We start from the raw sequence: 15,977 nt of genomic DNA, 5'->3' as shown, positions 1-15,977 counted from the left end.
TCTGGACCACCATCCACAAGAGCTAGTCCACAAATTATTCCTCCACTTCAAATCGGTTGAGGAAAAGCTTATACTTCAGCTACCATTCCTAAGTCAAATTGCATTTTTATATTTTCAGGCATGTAATGGCATAAACAGGAGGACATAGGTTGTTACGAGCAGAATTGACAAATTATGTGGCAGAATGTCAGCCCCAAAGACAAGGTCAGCTCAATCCTGGATTTCAGGTACACACCATCTTAGAAAAAAAAAAAAAAAAAAAAAAAAAAAAAAAAACCCCACACACATTTTCTATAGCCATTTATTAAACAAGTTCTTCATCTCTGAGCCACGAAGAATTGTGTTTAGAAAGTGTTCTGTGGCCTGAAAATTTTAGGGCCCCCTATGAGGTAAACGTTGAGAAAGGCTGCTATAGGAGGTGAGCATGTCTAATCAAGGCCCTACAGAATTATATAGTGACTGACTATAGCCAATATAAAATTGTCAAAAATGGAGAGACTTAACATTTGGGAAAAAAAATATATATATATATATCAAATAAATAAACTCAACCCCACAAAAAAAAAAAAAAAAAAAAAAAAAAAACACCACCACACATGCCACCACATTTTCAGTGACATCAAGCAAAATCCAGTATATTCACACAGCAGCTGTATTGCGCAATATCAAAATGCAAACCCCACCACAATTTTACTGCCTTTTTAATTTAATTTCAATTTAATAGTTTTCCAAGTTTGCATCCAAGATAGCTCAGCTTAAAAAAACTCAATTTTCTAATAGGCTAGGTTACACAACACCAACGTGTCATCCCATGACAATAAAACTCCATTAATAATTACACCAAATGGTGTCCTTAGTCTACAAAACAACAACACCAGCTTGATAGACAAGATCATAGAGCGGGTAATTCTCTGTTTACATGAGTTCAGACAAGAAATCTCTGAAAATAAAATAAAAGGCAGCGGGAAAACACCCTTGTCCAATGTGTAGGCCTCTAAAGCCTCACGGCAGCCTGAGAGACGTAAACAATTGGATTAGCGGCACATACCACTATTAATTATAGGCCTAAGTAAATTCAATTACCCAAACCACCACAAACATAATGCGGACTAAACTGACGTAATGCAGTTAGAATGGAGGAATAAATGGACAGAATCAGCCGCTTCCTCAAATGCAATAAATCTAGTGTGCGATGGCAGCATGCACGCTGCTGGTAACCTAGCAACTTCAAACCAGTGCCTTTAAAATTTACAGCACCGTATTCTGTAGGTCAATTACCCAACCCAAGCCTAGGCAACAGAGAACTCCGCAATTCTATTCTTGAATTGAACATGGTATAGGAACACCAAACAATGAGTCTGTGCAGGCCCAATGCCACCAATAATCACTACAAAAGGCACAGAAAAGGATCATGTCAGGTATAGTGCACCAAAATTCACTACTACAATCGAACCCTTTTATCAGCCGTGTGTAGCCACCTATGACAAAAGATCAGAAATTAGCCTTCACCTGCAGGCCAGGGACTAAAATGGACCCCTTCTATAAAGACTGGGCCAACCAACCTGATTAAGGGCCCTTTCACACTGCTCTGTAGCAAAATATCAGTAAAAATGCATATACTTTTTTTTTTTAAACCAGGATTTTGCTATGTTTCAGATGCATTTCCAGTAGAGATGCACCAACATTTCTGCAATTATGACCAAAAACTATTATCGGCATTCGGCCGTGGTGCCAATAATGGCACTGAAAATGCACCGTGATTTTGCCACAAATTCAAAGATTTGCCACAAATTCATGCCAATTTTACAGTGAATTTGTGCTGATTTTACCATGCTGTGCTTATGGGGTTATTCATAGGTCATGTGACTCAAAAACTGCATCAAAAAACACAGGTGCGTTAATGATGCGTTCTTGCTGCGTTTTGAATGCATTTGAACTGGGAGGTGTTTTTTTGTGCATTTTTTAACTGACCAAAGATACAGCAAGCAGGATTTTTAACACTACAATGGAATTGCAACGGACCATTGTGAAGACATACGTGGAAACGTGCCTTTTTGTTGCTGCGTTTTTAGTGCAATTTTCAAAACCGCACCAAAGATGCAGCATGCTGGATTTTTCAAAATGCACCGCCGCCCGTAGCGCAGTAGTGTGAGGTTTCCCATAGGATTTAAAGGGAAACCTTTTCTTGCAAGGTTGAAACAATTAAAAGTACTATCTGTGATACTGCTGGGACCTTGATGAAGGGACATTCCAAAAGCTTGTCCTGAAAAATTGTATGTTGGTGCAAGAGGGAAGGAGAAAAAAAAAAAAAAAAAAAAAAAAGAAGGGGAGGGAGAGAGTCACATGATAAACTATTATTCTATCTCGATCTACATCATGCCTAGACACATTTACATGAATTGACAGCAAACCAAAATGCTGCTGTTCACAAACTGAAATCAAATGCAGACGATGTAGGTTACAATGAACCAGTGCCCCCTATTGGTGAAATTCTAGTGAAGATCTGTTATACATAACGTATAAAACAAAAGACTAAAATGAAGTACTAAAAAAATTAAAAAAAAAAAAAAAGTTTCAAACAAAAAGAGCCGAAAAAACCCCCAAAAATCAGCACAACAAGGCAACGTTATGTTGTGTCCTGCCTCTTGCTAGAGATAAGCAAACCATAGCGCTTCATAAATCCATAACTCAGACATAATAAGTGTGTTCAGGATCAAACACCTGAGTTTATTTCCTCAGGTTAGTAGGCAAACATCCGAAGCAGCCCGTCCTTCAAAGCAAGGCTAGGAAAGTGAAGTCAAATGGCACAACAATGGAGGCACTACATGCATTGGCAGTACTTCAAATACCGCAGATTTTTATAAAACCTTTTATCCCTTTGATGGTATATTTGATAACAGTTTTATCTCACTGCAAGCAAAAGCTGGCTCTCTCCACCAACAGAGGCTACTTGTGTGAACCAAGGGATTGTGCCAGTAGTGCTAACAAAAAAAAAAAAAAAAAATTAAATAAAAATTACTGGGACTGCAGCCTAGGAAAGCAGGCTGATGGGAGACGGTATTCCCAACACAAGGAAAGACAGAATATTATATATATATATATATATATATATATATATATATATATATATATATATATATATATATATATATATATATATATATATATATATATATATATATATATATATATATATATATATATATAATTTTTTTTTTTTTCTTTTTAGGAGTGTTATACGATCCACTTATAAAATCAGACGGTTGAACACAAACTTTCAGGGGAAACTGACAATATAGCAAGCCTTGAGTTTTTGATTGGCTCCATACTGGTTTTCTCTACAACAAGGGTGGCCTCATTACTTAAATAACTGCGGTCCCATTGGGCAACAACAAGGTTGAAAGCTTGAGACTGGAAACCACCACAACACAAAAGAGAACTGGCCTTTGAGCCAATTAAACTCCCTCAAGGTTAAGCAATGGATGCCCACACACAAGCAGGCACCATATCCAGTTAATTTGATGACTGGTGGGGGGAAAGCATTAGAAAACAATGCAATTAGATCAAAAAAAAAAAAAAAGGAAGAAGAAGTTCAAAACTCAACTGTTGGAAGGACTTACTCTTCTGTTTAATTATGTTTGAGTATGGGAGATGAAACTATTAAAAATCTACTTTAAAAAAAAGGTAGTTAAGATGCCAAGATAGAGACTTGGCTGGCTGCTATCAACTCAACGGAGGGCCAACAGCCAAAGGAAATTAAGGGTAAAAAGAAAAAAAAAAAAAAAAAAAATGTATTAAATTTAAATATATGAAATAAAATATATTAAGGGTCAAAATTTGTTTTGCTCAAGGTTAGTACACAGAAATTGCTGTGTTTGCACATCAGCCAAAACATATTCAGAGTACATGACAAGTAGTATTATTTAGTGAAGTGCAAACACATGTGATACTCAGCAGTGATCCACCTGAATAATCTCAGTGTAAACTTTTCCCAAGCTTAGATAAACCTCAAATACAAATGCTCTGTATACCCATTCTTGAGCAGTACTTTAAAAGTACTAGTGCTGCCATTAGTTGCCAACTTTCCCTCTTTAATAGGACAGTTCCTGATTTTTAAATTAGAACTATACGCAAAACTTTTTTTCCCAATTTTAGATAGAGTAAGACAGGGTTAGAACCCCTGTCAGTTTTTTTTTTCCTCCTATGTCCCATTGTGGAGATTTACCTTCACTCTGTCCCCATAGTCAAAACAGAAAGTGAGATAATCCCTGCAAATTAACGGAATTCCTTGGGGACCTCCAGGTTGTAGTAATATGACTGAACAGAAGTGACTCCATCTTTATATAAGTTCATATAAGAATAACTTGGGTTAATCTGCTAGTTAAAGTTCTGTATTCTCAGACCACCAGAACTAGTGTCCCCACTGGAAGATTTCCCCTCTATTACTGTTATCTTCGTAAAGGGAATTCCTTGGAGACCCACAGGTAACCAGAACTAGTGTCCCCCCATTGGAAGAAGATTTCCCCTCTATTACTGGGGACAACCCAGAATTTGGGGTTCTTTTTTTTACTTTTGGCGATAATGGTAAACAGAACAAATAGAGGGTGCATCTATCAGACAGCAAACCTGACTGACAAGGTTTTTAATCTGTCTCCACTCTGTCCAAAAAAAAAATAAAAAATAAAATAAGAAGTTTTGCCTTTAGTTTAATACTTAAAAAAAATAAATAAATAGATAAAATATATAAACTGTGCCATAAAGTCCTTCAAGTCAACAGTTTATTATTGAAGGTTTGGCCAAGCTGAACACATACACCGCAATAAAAATTATATATATATATATATATATATATATATATATATATATATATATATATATATATATATATATATATATATATATATATATATATATATATATATATATATATATATATATATATATATATATATATATATATATATATATATATAAAAATAAATTAGATATTACATATATAAAAAAAATGTATTTTTTTACAATACTTTAAAATTGCCTTTTAGGTTACAGAATGTGCTTCATGATTGTACTTGAGAAGTTTAATCAGATCTAGCAACATCCCTGGAAATGAAGACTTGCCCAGCCAACGTAGGCTGGAGGTCCAATAGATCCGTGTGCAAGCAGTTCATTTCTCTGATAAAGACAGACAGGTTTCTGGAATCACTGCTACACAGGGTAGAAAATGTCTCCATAGCAAAAAAAAAAAAAAAAAAAAAGAAAAAGAAAAAGAAATGCAATGATTAATCCAAGTGGCACTCCTTGATTTAGTGGAACTTGCACACCCACCCTGCAACACCTGGCTGGGAGCGAAGGACACAGCTGGAGGGGAAGGGCAGGGCAACCGCTGGAACAGGGAGGGCGCTCACAGATACGGTAGGTATGAGGATACAGTATTAAAAAAAAAAAAAAAAAAAAAAACACACGTTTTCCTCCTGGACTCATTCCAGGCCTGCCTCCGAAAGCATGCAAAAAAAGAAATGGATAGCTTACCCAAGCAATAACAGTCTCCCCTGGGTTACCGAAGGCCAATTACCACCCAGGCTGGCTTCGGCTTAACAATTTAAACCACATGGAAGCCCACTTGTTCTTCACAGAAGGAAGCAGTGCAAATGAGCCATTGCAGATTTCATGTTGGCTACAGCTGTCAATCATCACGCCTAGGCAAAAGAGCGCTGTGCTAACAGGCAAGTGTAACTTGCAAGGGTTATTTAGCTGCCAATTAAAGTCCTGCCAGGGTTAGGCGCTAGACCGGGCTGACCCGTCATCCTGTGAACCTCAGTTATTATAGCCGGGATCCTTCCTGGAACTGCAGGTAAGCAAATATAAACCACAGGAGGGAAGCGGGCGGGGGGGAATCGACTGGACAACACGGCTCAGCCGGACGTCGCTAGAGAGGTTTAAAGGAGATTAATCTACTTCTGGCTTGTCACTTCTACTTGGACACCACACAGCGAACTCCTGACCTTCTAAACACATTCAGAATAAAAAAGAAACGCATTTCACACAAGCAATCCTATACAGTGCACCTTGGCATCAACGCACAGTGACCTAATACACACACAAGCAGCACATTTTATATGGCTAGGCACTCCGCCGCATCTCCTGGACCAGCCGCTGGAGATCAGTCTACTACCCCACCACTCATGAAGCTCCCTCCTCATCCATCCCTACATGACGCTAGGCTAATAACCATTAACCCTTGACAGCAGCACCGACAGCTGATGCCTTACCTAAAGGAAGATCTGTGCCGAGAATACAGAAGCTGCCTTCTGGAAAATGCTAGCTGCTTGGCTTTCAAGAAGTCAACAGCTTCATAGTCGCTGCTGCGGCCAATCAAGCAACAGCATTGCAGCCAGGCAACCAGCATTTTCAGAAGATCAGCACAGGGTTCCTTTTAGACCTTTTTTTTGCCACCAAAACGGATCTGCAACGCTTCTGACCCTGTGAGAGCCATGGCATCCTCTTTAAGTGGTGCCTACACGTGTTTAGATGGAGCAAAGTCCTACATGGGATCCTGGAGGTTGCAGACCCATTTTGAGGGCCAAAGTATTAAAATTGACTAGAAAACCAGAAAAGACTCCGAGTGGAGGACATAATAAAAGAAATCAAAGTTTCAGCAATGATCCCGTTTGACTCACCGGCCAGGCAAAGCTGAAGGGGAGCACAATCCTGTTCTTGTCGCTGTTCCGGCTGTACTTCAGGCTGAAGGAATTGCCTCCTAGGACAGGGGTAGATCCAGAGCCGAAGCTGCACGCCCCTCCGGCGGACACCCTGGACTGGTACTCCTTTAAGCAAACTTTAAAGTAAGTGTCACATTCATCCATGGTGCACTTTCTGTCCACGGTGCTCCGGCTGCCGTCGCAGCAATTCCCATTCAGCAATTCTCCATTGGGGTTCTGCATAGATAAGATTTCCAACTCGAACTGGCCCGACGCTACAGACACCTGTTATAGGGATCAGAGAACACACCTATGAGCACCACAGCAAGAAATCCAACACTAGTCCCTGATATAGGGGCCCCTGACATCCCCAAAGGGCCACACAGAACATTCCCTTCATGTACTAATATAGAGAACCGCAGGCGTATTACAAGGGATGGTCAGACGGCAGACACACTGAAGAAGTTGTTTTGAGACTATGAACACAATATATGAGTTATTGGAGGCTGTAGACATGCTGCAGGAGACAAATCAGAGACTATGGACATGCTGCAGGAGACAAATCAGAGACTATGGTCATGCTACAGAAGATCTTGGAGACTGCAGATGTGCCACACTGGATAGTCAGACTGCAGAAACACAAAAAAGTTGGGAGACTATGAACATACTATACTAGTTTCTGCAGGCAGGAGAGGGGCAGAGGACCTGCAGGCAGGCTAAAGAAATTTTTGCAAAACTTAACATAATCTGTGAATTATTGGAGGCTGCTGGTATACTACATGAGATAATCAGATTATGGCCTTGCTATAGGAGCTATTGGAGACTGCTGGCATGCAACAGGAGATGGTTGGAGACTGCAGACATACTATAGGATTTGATCAGAGAATGCAGACATGCTATAGGAGTTGTTGGGAACCTAAGAATGTGATATAGGAATTATAGGAGACCTGCAGGCAGGCTACAGAAGAGGGGCAGAGACATGTAGGAAAGTTATAGGAGATGGTCAGAGACCTGCAGGCACACTAAAGAAGTTGTTACAAGACTGTGAACATAATATATAAGTTATTGGAGGCTGCAGACATACTACAGGAGATAATCAGAGACTATGGACATGCTACAGGAGATCTTGGAGACTGCTGGCATGCAACAGGGGATGGTTGGAGACTGCAGACATACTAAAAAAAGTTGTTAGGAGACTATGGACACGGTATAGGAGTTATTGGTGACTGCAGACATACTATAAAATGTGATCAGAGAATGCAGACATAGTACAGGAGTTGTTGGGTTCCTAACAAGAATTATAGGAGACAGGGACAGGGTCAGAGACTGCAGGGGCAGGGAGAGGGTCAGAGACTGCAGGGAGAGGGTCAAAGACTGCAGGGAGAGGGTCAGAGACTGCAGGGAGAGGGTCAGAGACTGCAGGGAGAGGGTCAGAGACTGCAGGGAGAGGGTCAGAGACTGCAGGGAGAGGGTCAGAGACTGCAGACATACTAGAGGTGTTGGTAGACTGGGATCACCCTTCAGGAGAAGGCAGAATTCACAAAGCTTTCCACATGATTATGGAAATGTATTTTAGTCCATGTGATGGTAAATGTGAGATCTGATTGGACTCATCTAATAGTAATAAAAGAGAGCCAATTCTCCATATGGGGGGGGGGGGGATGTGTGATCCTTGTGATGGGGATGATGACAGAAGAGTGTTAGAGATCCATGATAGATGACAGATGAGAGGAAGGAGATCCACACACAGAAGACAGGCAGAACACAATGTCAGAGTGTGGAAGAGATAAAGTAGTAAATCTGCTCCTATCTGGGGGGCCACACAGTGTTCAGGGGCCCCAAACACACACCAGGGTTGGCCAGCAGATCCATGGAAGAAGAAGAAGCATGCTCCCAGTGTGACAGCCTGCAGAGGTGATGGGTCCTCTATAGGAGGATGCTGGGTATCCCCTGTGTATGGGGGGCCCCGGTAGGTTCACACACCTACCTTCACCCGCAGGCACAACAAGACCAGGAGAAGCCTGAAGGCTGACCAGCCGGCGGACGGGGTTCTCCTCCGTAAGAGCATTGCCGTCCTTTCCTGTAGTCCCGGAGCCGCTGAGACGCCGATGATGGGAGAGGTGCTCTGTGCTCCAGCATGCACGGTGCCCGCTCCTCCTCTCCTCTTTTATCCCCCTCTCTCTTCTCCTCTATTATTGATCCCGATCCTTTTCTTCTCTCTCCTGCAAATCAGCTGCAGCCCGTCCGATGAGACGAACAATGAGAGGCAGAGCGGAGAGCCCTCTGCGAGCACACTGACTCATTGCTTCATCTATCCACGGCGGGAGGGAGGAGCCGGGGGCGGGGAAACGCTTCATATTCATGAGCCGGGGAGGAGTTGCTGGCCCCGCCCGCCTCCTCTCCTCCTTCCCTCTGGATTGGTTGAGGGGGGAGGACAGGTAGGAAGTGGGGATTAGCTGGCAGCAGATGAGCCAGGTGCCAGTCACAACAAGACAGGGAAATCACAGATCGTGGGGGCGGGGAGATGACAGCATGTCCTGTACAGGGGGCTCAGCTGCTCATCCATTGCCTCTCCCTCCGTACAGAACTCATCTACACTGAAACACATCTGCATTCTTATCACCCCCAAAACACAAATCAAAGGCAAGACGTTTTTTGTATAGATCTATAAAAATAAACATTATAAATACCTTTTTTTTTTTTACCTTTTTTCTGAGGCTCCATTCACACCTAGGCGTTCAAAATCGCCGCAAAATGCATATGCGATCCTGTTACTTTCAACGGTCGCCCGACAAATCGCGCAAACAAAATCACGGAAAGCCTGTCGCCCCCCCAAAATAAGTTTTTCTTTTTGGGCGGCAGGTATCCCCTGATTTTGTTTGCGCAATTTTACCGCAATTTGTCAGGCAACAATCGTGGCAAAATCGCCCGAGAAATTGTGGCCTGCCAAATCAGAGCAAACAAAATCGCAGGATGCCTGTCACCCAAAAGAACTTCCAGAACTTCTTTTGGGCAACAGGCATCCCATGATTTTGTTTGTACAATTTTACCGCAATTTGTCAGGCGACAATCGCGGCAAAATCTCACGGCGCGATTGAAATGCTATTGAAAGTAACAGGATTGCAAGCCCGTCCCGTGAATCGCAATGGTTCTACCCACAATCCGGAACCCCTAGGTGTGATTGGCCCGCCATTCCAAATTGTCGCAAAATGTGGGGCGCGCTTTCAGAACTTTTTTTGGGTGACAAGCGTCCCACAACTTTGTGCTTTCTTACCACGATTTGTCAGGCAACAATCGTGGCAAAATTGCGTGGCAATTGGGGTGCCATTGAAAGTAATAGGATCACAAGCGCATCCAGCATTTTGCGACAATTCAGAATCATAGGCGGAATCACAACGATTCCACCCGCAATCCGGAACCCCTAGGTGTGAACGGCCTGCGATTCTGAATCACAAAATGCAGGATGTGTTTGCGATCCCATTACTTTTAATGGCATCCCAATATCCATAGGATTTTGCCACAATTGTCGCCCGACAAATCGTACAAACAAAATTGCGAGGCGCCTGTCGCCCAAAAGAAGTTCCGGAACTTCTCTTGGGCAACAGGCATCCTGTGATTTTGTTTGCGCAATCTTACCGCGATTTGTTGGGTGACAATCGTGGCAAAGTCCAGCGGCGCGATTGGCATGCCACTGAAAGTAATGGGATCGCAAGCTCGTCCTACGTTTTGCGGCGGTTCAGAATCATGGGCAGAATTGCAATTATTCTGCCCGCTATCCGGAACGCCTAGGTCTGAATGACCTGCGATTCAGAATTCTAACAAATCGCAGGACGCCTGTCGCCCAAAAGAAGTGAAACTTCTTTTGGGCAACGGGCGCCCCGCGATTTTGTTTCCGCGTTTTTACCACGATTTGTCGACAGTCGTGGCTAAATCACGCCACTATTTTGGGTTGCCATTGAAAGTAATGGGAATCGCAAAGGCAGCTGGATGGCGGTGTACGCGTGATACAGCTGCAAAAATGATCATATTGTTGCATTCAAGTGAATGGGGCTGCGCAACAACCGCCATCCAACTACATGCAATGTACGGGGGGTTAAAACATACATGTCCCCTCCTCACCACCTGTAAAACGCATCTGCTGCAGATTGCTTTTCAGAGGAACGCCAAGCACTGCCCCAGCTGTAAATCCCCCCTGTACATATGTGCAGCAAAATCGCACCGTGCACTAAAATCACGCATCATCCTTCTAGGTGTGCTGGGTGCCATTCATTACATAAGCAGTATTAACCACTTGCTTAATGGACACTTTTACCCCCTTCCCGCCCAGGCCAATTTTCAGCTTTCAGCGCTGTCACTCAGCGCTGGACGTATATGGAATTTTTATCATTTTTTTTCACACAAATAAAGCTTTCTTTTGCTGGTATTTAATCACCATTGGGTTTTTTTTTATCTTTTGCTAAACAAACAGAAAGAGTTTGAAATTTCTGAAAAAAACAAAACCTTTTCCATAGTGTTATTATTCCTCTGTATAGATCTTTAGTTATCACTAGAGGGATCACCAGCAGGAGGAAGGAGATCCTGATTCCTCCATAGTTGCCAACATTGTAAAAATAAAATTTAGGGACACTTTTTTGGCTGTAGGCGGAGTCTTATTATAATTAGGGGGCATGGCATGCATTTGGGGCGTGGCATAGTAAAATAAAAATGTGTTGCGCCGCGCCCGAAAATGAGCATGGTTTACGTGAAACAGTGGGCGTGGCTTAAATGTGCGTGGCTCAAAGGGGGTGAGGTTAGAGTCTGAGATGAATGAGGGATGGAGAGGGAAAGGGGGGGGAGATGGATGGAGGGACAGCAGCCCCAGATCGTACACAACAATAGAAATGTATAGTGTATTCTAGAAAGTTTAACATTCAGCAGATAAAGATACTCCAAACACCTGGTGTTAGCGCTTCAATCATCCCGGCACCATGGTTGTTATGGTGTCAGGATGATTGAAGTGCATTATTTCTATTATTACATTGTAATATAGAATGAAATCATTCAACTCAACATAATGTAGAATTAGTGGGATCCCTGAGCATGTCACCTGCCACGTCGCCTGCTACCAGTAGAGTCCGTCCTTGCATCAGGTGTCCCCTGCAGAGTCTGTCCTTGCATCAGGTGTTCCCAGCAGAGTCCGTCCTTGCATCAGGTGCTCCCAGCAGAGTCCGTCCTTGCATCAGGTGCCACCAGCAGAGTCCGTCCTTGCATCAGGTGCCCCCAAGCAGAGTCCGTCCTTCCATCAGGTGCCCCCAGCGGAGTCCGTCCTTGCATCAGGTGTCCCCAGCGGAGTCCGTCCTTGCATCAGGTGCCCCCAGCAGAGTCCGTCCTTGCATCAGGTGCCCCCAGCAGAGTCCGTCCTTGCATCAGGTGCCCCCAGCAGAGTCCGTTCTTGCATCAGGTGCCCCCAGCAGAGTCCGTTCTTGCATCAAGTACCCCCAGCAGAGTCCGTCCTTGCATCAGGTGCCCCCAGCAGAGTCCGTACTTGCATCAGGTGCCCCCAGCAGAGTCCGTCCTTGCAACAGGTGCCCCCAGCAGAGTCCTTCCTTGCATCAGGTGCCCCCAGCAGAGTCCTTCCTTGCATCAGGTGCCCCCAGAAGAGTCCTTCCTTTCATCAGGTGCCCCCAGCAGAGTCCCTCCTTGCATCAGGTGCTCCCAGCAGAGTCCCTCCTTGCTTCAGGTGCCCCCAGCAGAGTTCGTCCTTGCATCAGGTGCCCCCAGCAGAGTCCGATCTTGCATCAGTTGCCCCCAGCAGAGTCAGTCCTTACACCAGTGTTCCCAGCCTCAGTCCTTACATCAGTGTCCCAGGTAGAGCCATAGTTACCCCCCTGTACATAGTTACCCTCCCGTACATAGTTACCCCTCTCCCCCTAGTTACCCCTCTGTGCATAGTTACCCCCCCTGTACATAGTAACCCCCCGTGCATTGTTACTCCCCTGAACATAGTAACCCCCCAGTGCATAGTTCCCACCCTGTGCATAGTTACCCCCTGTGCATAGTTACCCCTCCTGTGAATAGTTACCCCCTGTGCATAGTTACCCCCCCCTGTACATAGGTACCCCCTGTACGTAGTTAACCCCCCTGTACATAGTTACCCCTCTCCCCCTAGTTACCCCCCCTGTGCATAGTTACCCCCCCTGTATATAGTAACCCCCCGTGCATTGTTACCCCCCCTGTACATAGAAACCCCCAGTGCATAGTTACCTCCTGTGCATAGTTACCCCCCCTATGCATAGTTACCCCCCTGTGAATAGTTACCCCCCTGTGCATAGTTACCCCCCTGTACATAGTAACCCCCTGTACATAGTTAACCCCCTGTACATAGTTACCCCCCCTGTACATAGTTACCCCCCCTGTACATAGTAACCCCCCTGTACATAGTAACCCCCCCTGTACATAGTAACCCCCCCTGTACATAGTTACCCCCCATACATAGTTACCCCCCCTGTACATAGTTAACCCCCCTGTACATAGTTAACCCCCCTGTACATTACAGTTACATCGCTGCCTGTGCTTTACACTGAGAGGGACAAGAGAGCAGAGCAAAAACTCCACTAGCGGCGCCGTGTGTTCAGTGGAGAGGGGAGGGGCCGATCTGTGCAGCTAACCCCGGCTTCAGATTTGTGAAGAAAGAAGCCGATTCATTGGCTGCAGGGATCGAGCCCCCTCCCCTCTCCACTGAACACAAGGGGAACGATCTAGCGGTGGCGCCGGCAGCCATTTTGTTGGAGCCAGCTGCTGTAAAAGCAAACATTCCCGATTTCCCTGGACAAAAAAGGCAAAATCCCGAATCGGGACAGCCTCTGATCGGGACGAGGGTCCCAACTTCAGGATTGTCCCAGGAAAATCGGGACTGTTGGCAACTATGTTCCTCTATGAAGATCTTTAGTTATCACTAGAGGGATCACCAATAGGAGGAAGGAGGTCCTGATTCCGCTATATAGATCTTTATATGACTAGAGGGATCACCAGCAGGAGGAAGGAGGCCCTGATTCCTCTATAAAGATCTTTAGTTATCACTAGGGATGAGCCGAACATCCCCCTGTTCGGTTCGCACCAGAACATGCGAACAGGAAAAAAATTCGTTCGAACACGCGAACACCGTTAAAGTCTATGGGACACGAACATGAATAATCAAAAGTGCTAATTTTAAAGGCTAATATGCAAGTTATTGTCAATAAAAGTGTTTGGGGACCTGGGTCCTGCCCCAGGGGACATGAATCAATGCAAAAAAAAGTTTTAAAAACGGCCGTTTTTTCAGGAGCAGTGATTTTAATAATGCTTAAAGTCAAACAATAAAAGTGTAATATCCCTTTAAATTTCATACCTGGGGGGTGTCTATAGTATGCCTGTAAAGGGGCGCATGTTTCCCGTGTTTAGAACAGTCTGACAGCAAAATGACATTTTGAAGGAAAAAACACATTTAAAACTACCGCGGCTATTGCATTGCCGACAATACACATAGAAGTTCATTGATAAAAACGGCATGGGAATTCCCCACAGGGCAACCCCGAACCAAAATTAAAAAAAAAAAATGACGTGGGGGTCCCCCTAAATTCCATACAAGGCCCTTCAGGTCTGGTATGGATATTAAGGGGAACCCCAGCCAAAATTTAAAAAAAAAATTGACGTGGGGTTCCCCCTAAATTCCATACCAGACCCTTCAGGTCTGGTATGGATTTTAAGGGGAACCCCGCGCCAAAAAAAAAAAAAAAACGGCGTGGGGTCCCCCTAAAAATCCATACCAGACCCTTATCCGAGCACGCAACCTGGCAGGCCGCAGGAAAAGAGGGGGGGACGAGAGTGCGGCCCCCCCCCCTCCTGAACCGTACCAGGCCACATGCCCTCAACATTGGGAGGGTGCTTTGGGGTAGCCCCCCAAAACACCTTGTCCCCATGTTGATGAGGACAAGGGCCTCATCCTCACAACCGTGGCCGGTGGTTGTGGGGGTCTGCGGGCGGGGGGCTTATCGGAATCTGGAAGCCCCCTTTAACAAGGGGACCCCCAGATCCCGGCCCCCCCCTGTGTGAAATGGTAAGGGGGTACTTACCCCTACCATTTCACTAAAAAACTGTCAAAAATGTTAAAAATGACAAGAGACAGTTTTTGACAATTCCTTTATTTAAATGCTTCTTCTTTCTTCCTTCATCTTCTTCTTCTTCTGGTTCTTCTGGCTCTTCTGGTTCTTCCTCCGGCGTTCTCGTCCAGCATCTTCTCCGCGGCGTCTTCTATCTTCTTCTCCTCGGGCCGCTCCGCACCCATGGCATGAGGGGAGGCTCCCGCTCTTCTCTTCATCTTCTTCTCTTCTTCATCTTCTTCTTCATCTTCTTCTTCTTCTTCTCTTCTTCATGTCTTCTCCGGGCCGCTCCGCAGCCATGCTGTGGCATGGAGGGAGGCTCCCGCTGTGTGACGGCGTCTCTTCGTCTGACGGTTCTTAAATAACGGGGGGCGGGGCCATCCGGTGACCCCGCCCCCCTCTGACGCACGGTGACTTGACGGGACTTCCCTGTGACGTCACGGGGAATGCCACAGGGAAGTCCCGTCATGTCACCGTGCGTCAGAGGGGGGCGGGGTCACCGGGTGGCCCCGCCCCCCGTTATTTAAGAACCGTCAGACGAAGAGACGCCGTCACACAGCGGGAGCCTCCCTCCATGCCACAGCATGGCTGCGGAGCGGCCCGGAGAAGACATGAAGAAGAGAAGAAGAAGAAGAAGATGAAGAAGAAGATGAAGAAGAAGATGAAGAAGAGAAGAAGATGAAGAGAAGAGCGGGAGCCTCCCCTCATGCCATGGGTGCGGAGCGGCCCGAGGAGAAGAAGATAGAAGACGCCGCGGAGAAGATGCTGGACGAGAACGCCGGAGGAAGAACCAGAAGAGCCAGAAGAACCAGAAGAAGAAGAAGATGAAGGAAGAAAGAAGAAGCATTTAAATAAAGGAATTGTCAAAAACTGTCTCTTGTCATTTTTAACATTTTTGACAGTTTTTTAGTGAAATGGTAGGGGTAAGTACCCCCTTACCATTTCACACAGGGGGGGGGCCGGGATCTGGGGGTCCCCTTGTTAAAGGGGGCTTCCAGATTCCGATAAGCCCCCCGCCCGCAGACCCCCACAACCACCGGCCACGGTTGTGAGGATGAGGCCCTTGTCCTCATCAACATGGGGACAAGGTGTTTTGGGGGGCTACCCCAAAGCACCCTCCCAATGTTGAGGGCATGTGGCCTGGTACGGTTCAGGAGGGGGC

At 45.2% G+C, this 15,977-nt stretch overlaps 1 protein-coding gene across 1 annotated transcript in view; it reads right to left on the bottom strand.

Moving 5' to 3' along the window:
* Window positions 1-9,051, bottom strand: part of JAG1 (jagged canonical Notch ligand 1) — an 82,052-nt gene extending 73,001 nt beyond the window's left edge. Inside the window, exons 1-2 of the mRNA XM_073628267.1 lie at window positions 8,686-9,051; window positions 6,678-6,983 (exon numbers count right to left, since the gene is read on the bottom strand). Coding sequence (XP_073484368.1) covers window positions 6,678-6,983; window positions 8,686-8,766 — 387 coding nt within the window. The 5' untranslated portion in view covers window positions 8,767-9,051. The remainder of the gene's footprint in view (window positions 1-6,677; window positions 6,984-8,685) is intronic.
* Between the last annotated feature and the right edge of the window lie 6,926 nt (window positions 9,052-15,977).

This window comes from Aquarana catesbeiana, linkage group LG04, assembly GCF_042186555.1.
Source record: "Aquarana catesbeiana isolate 2022-GZ linkage group LG04, ASM4218655v1, whole genome shotgun sequence".
Lineage (NCBI taxonomy): Eukaryota > Metazoa > Chordata > Amphibia > Anura > Ranidae > Aquarana > Aquarana catesbeiana.
The sequence above is the reverse complement of the archived record's forward strand: the minus strand, read 5'-3'. Positions and strand labels throughout refer to the sequence as shown.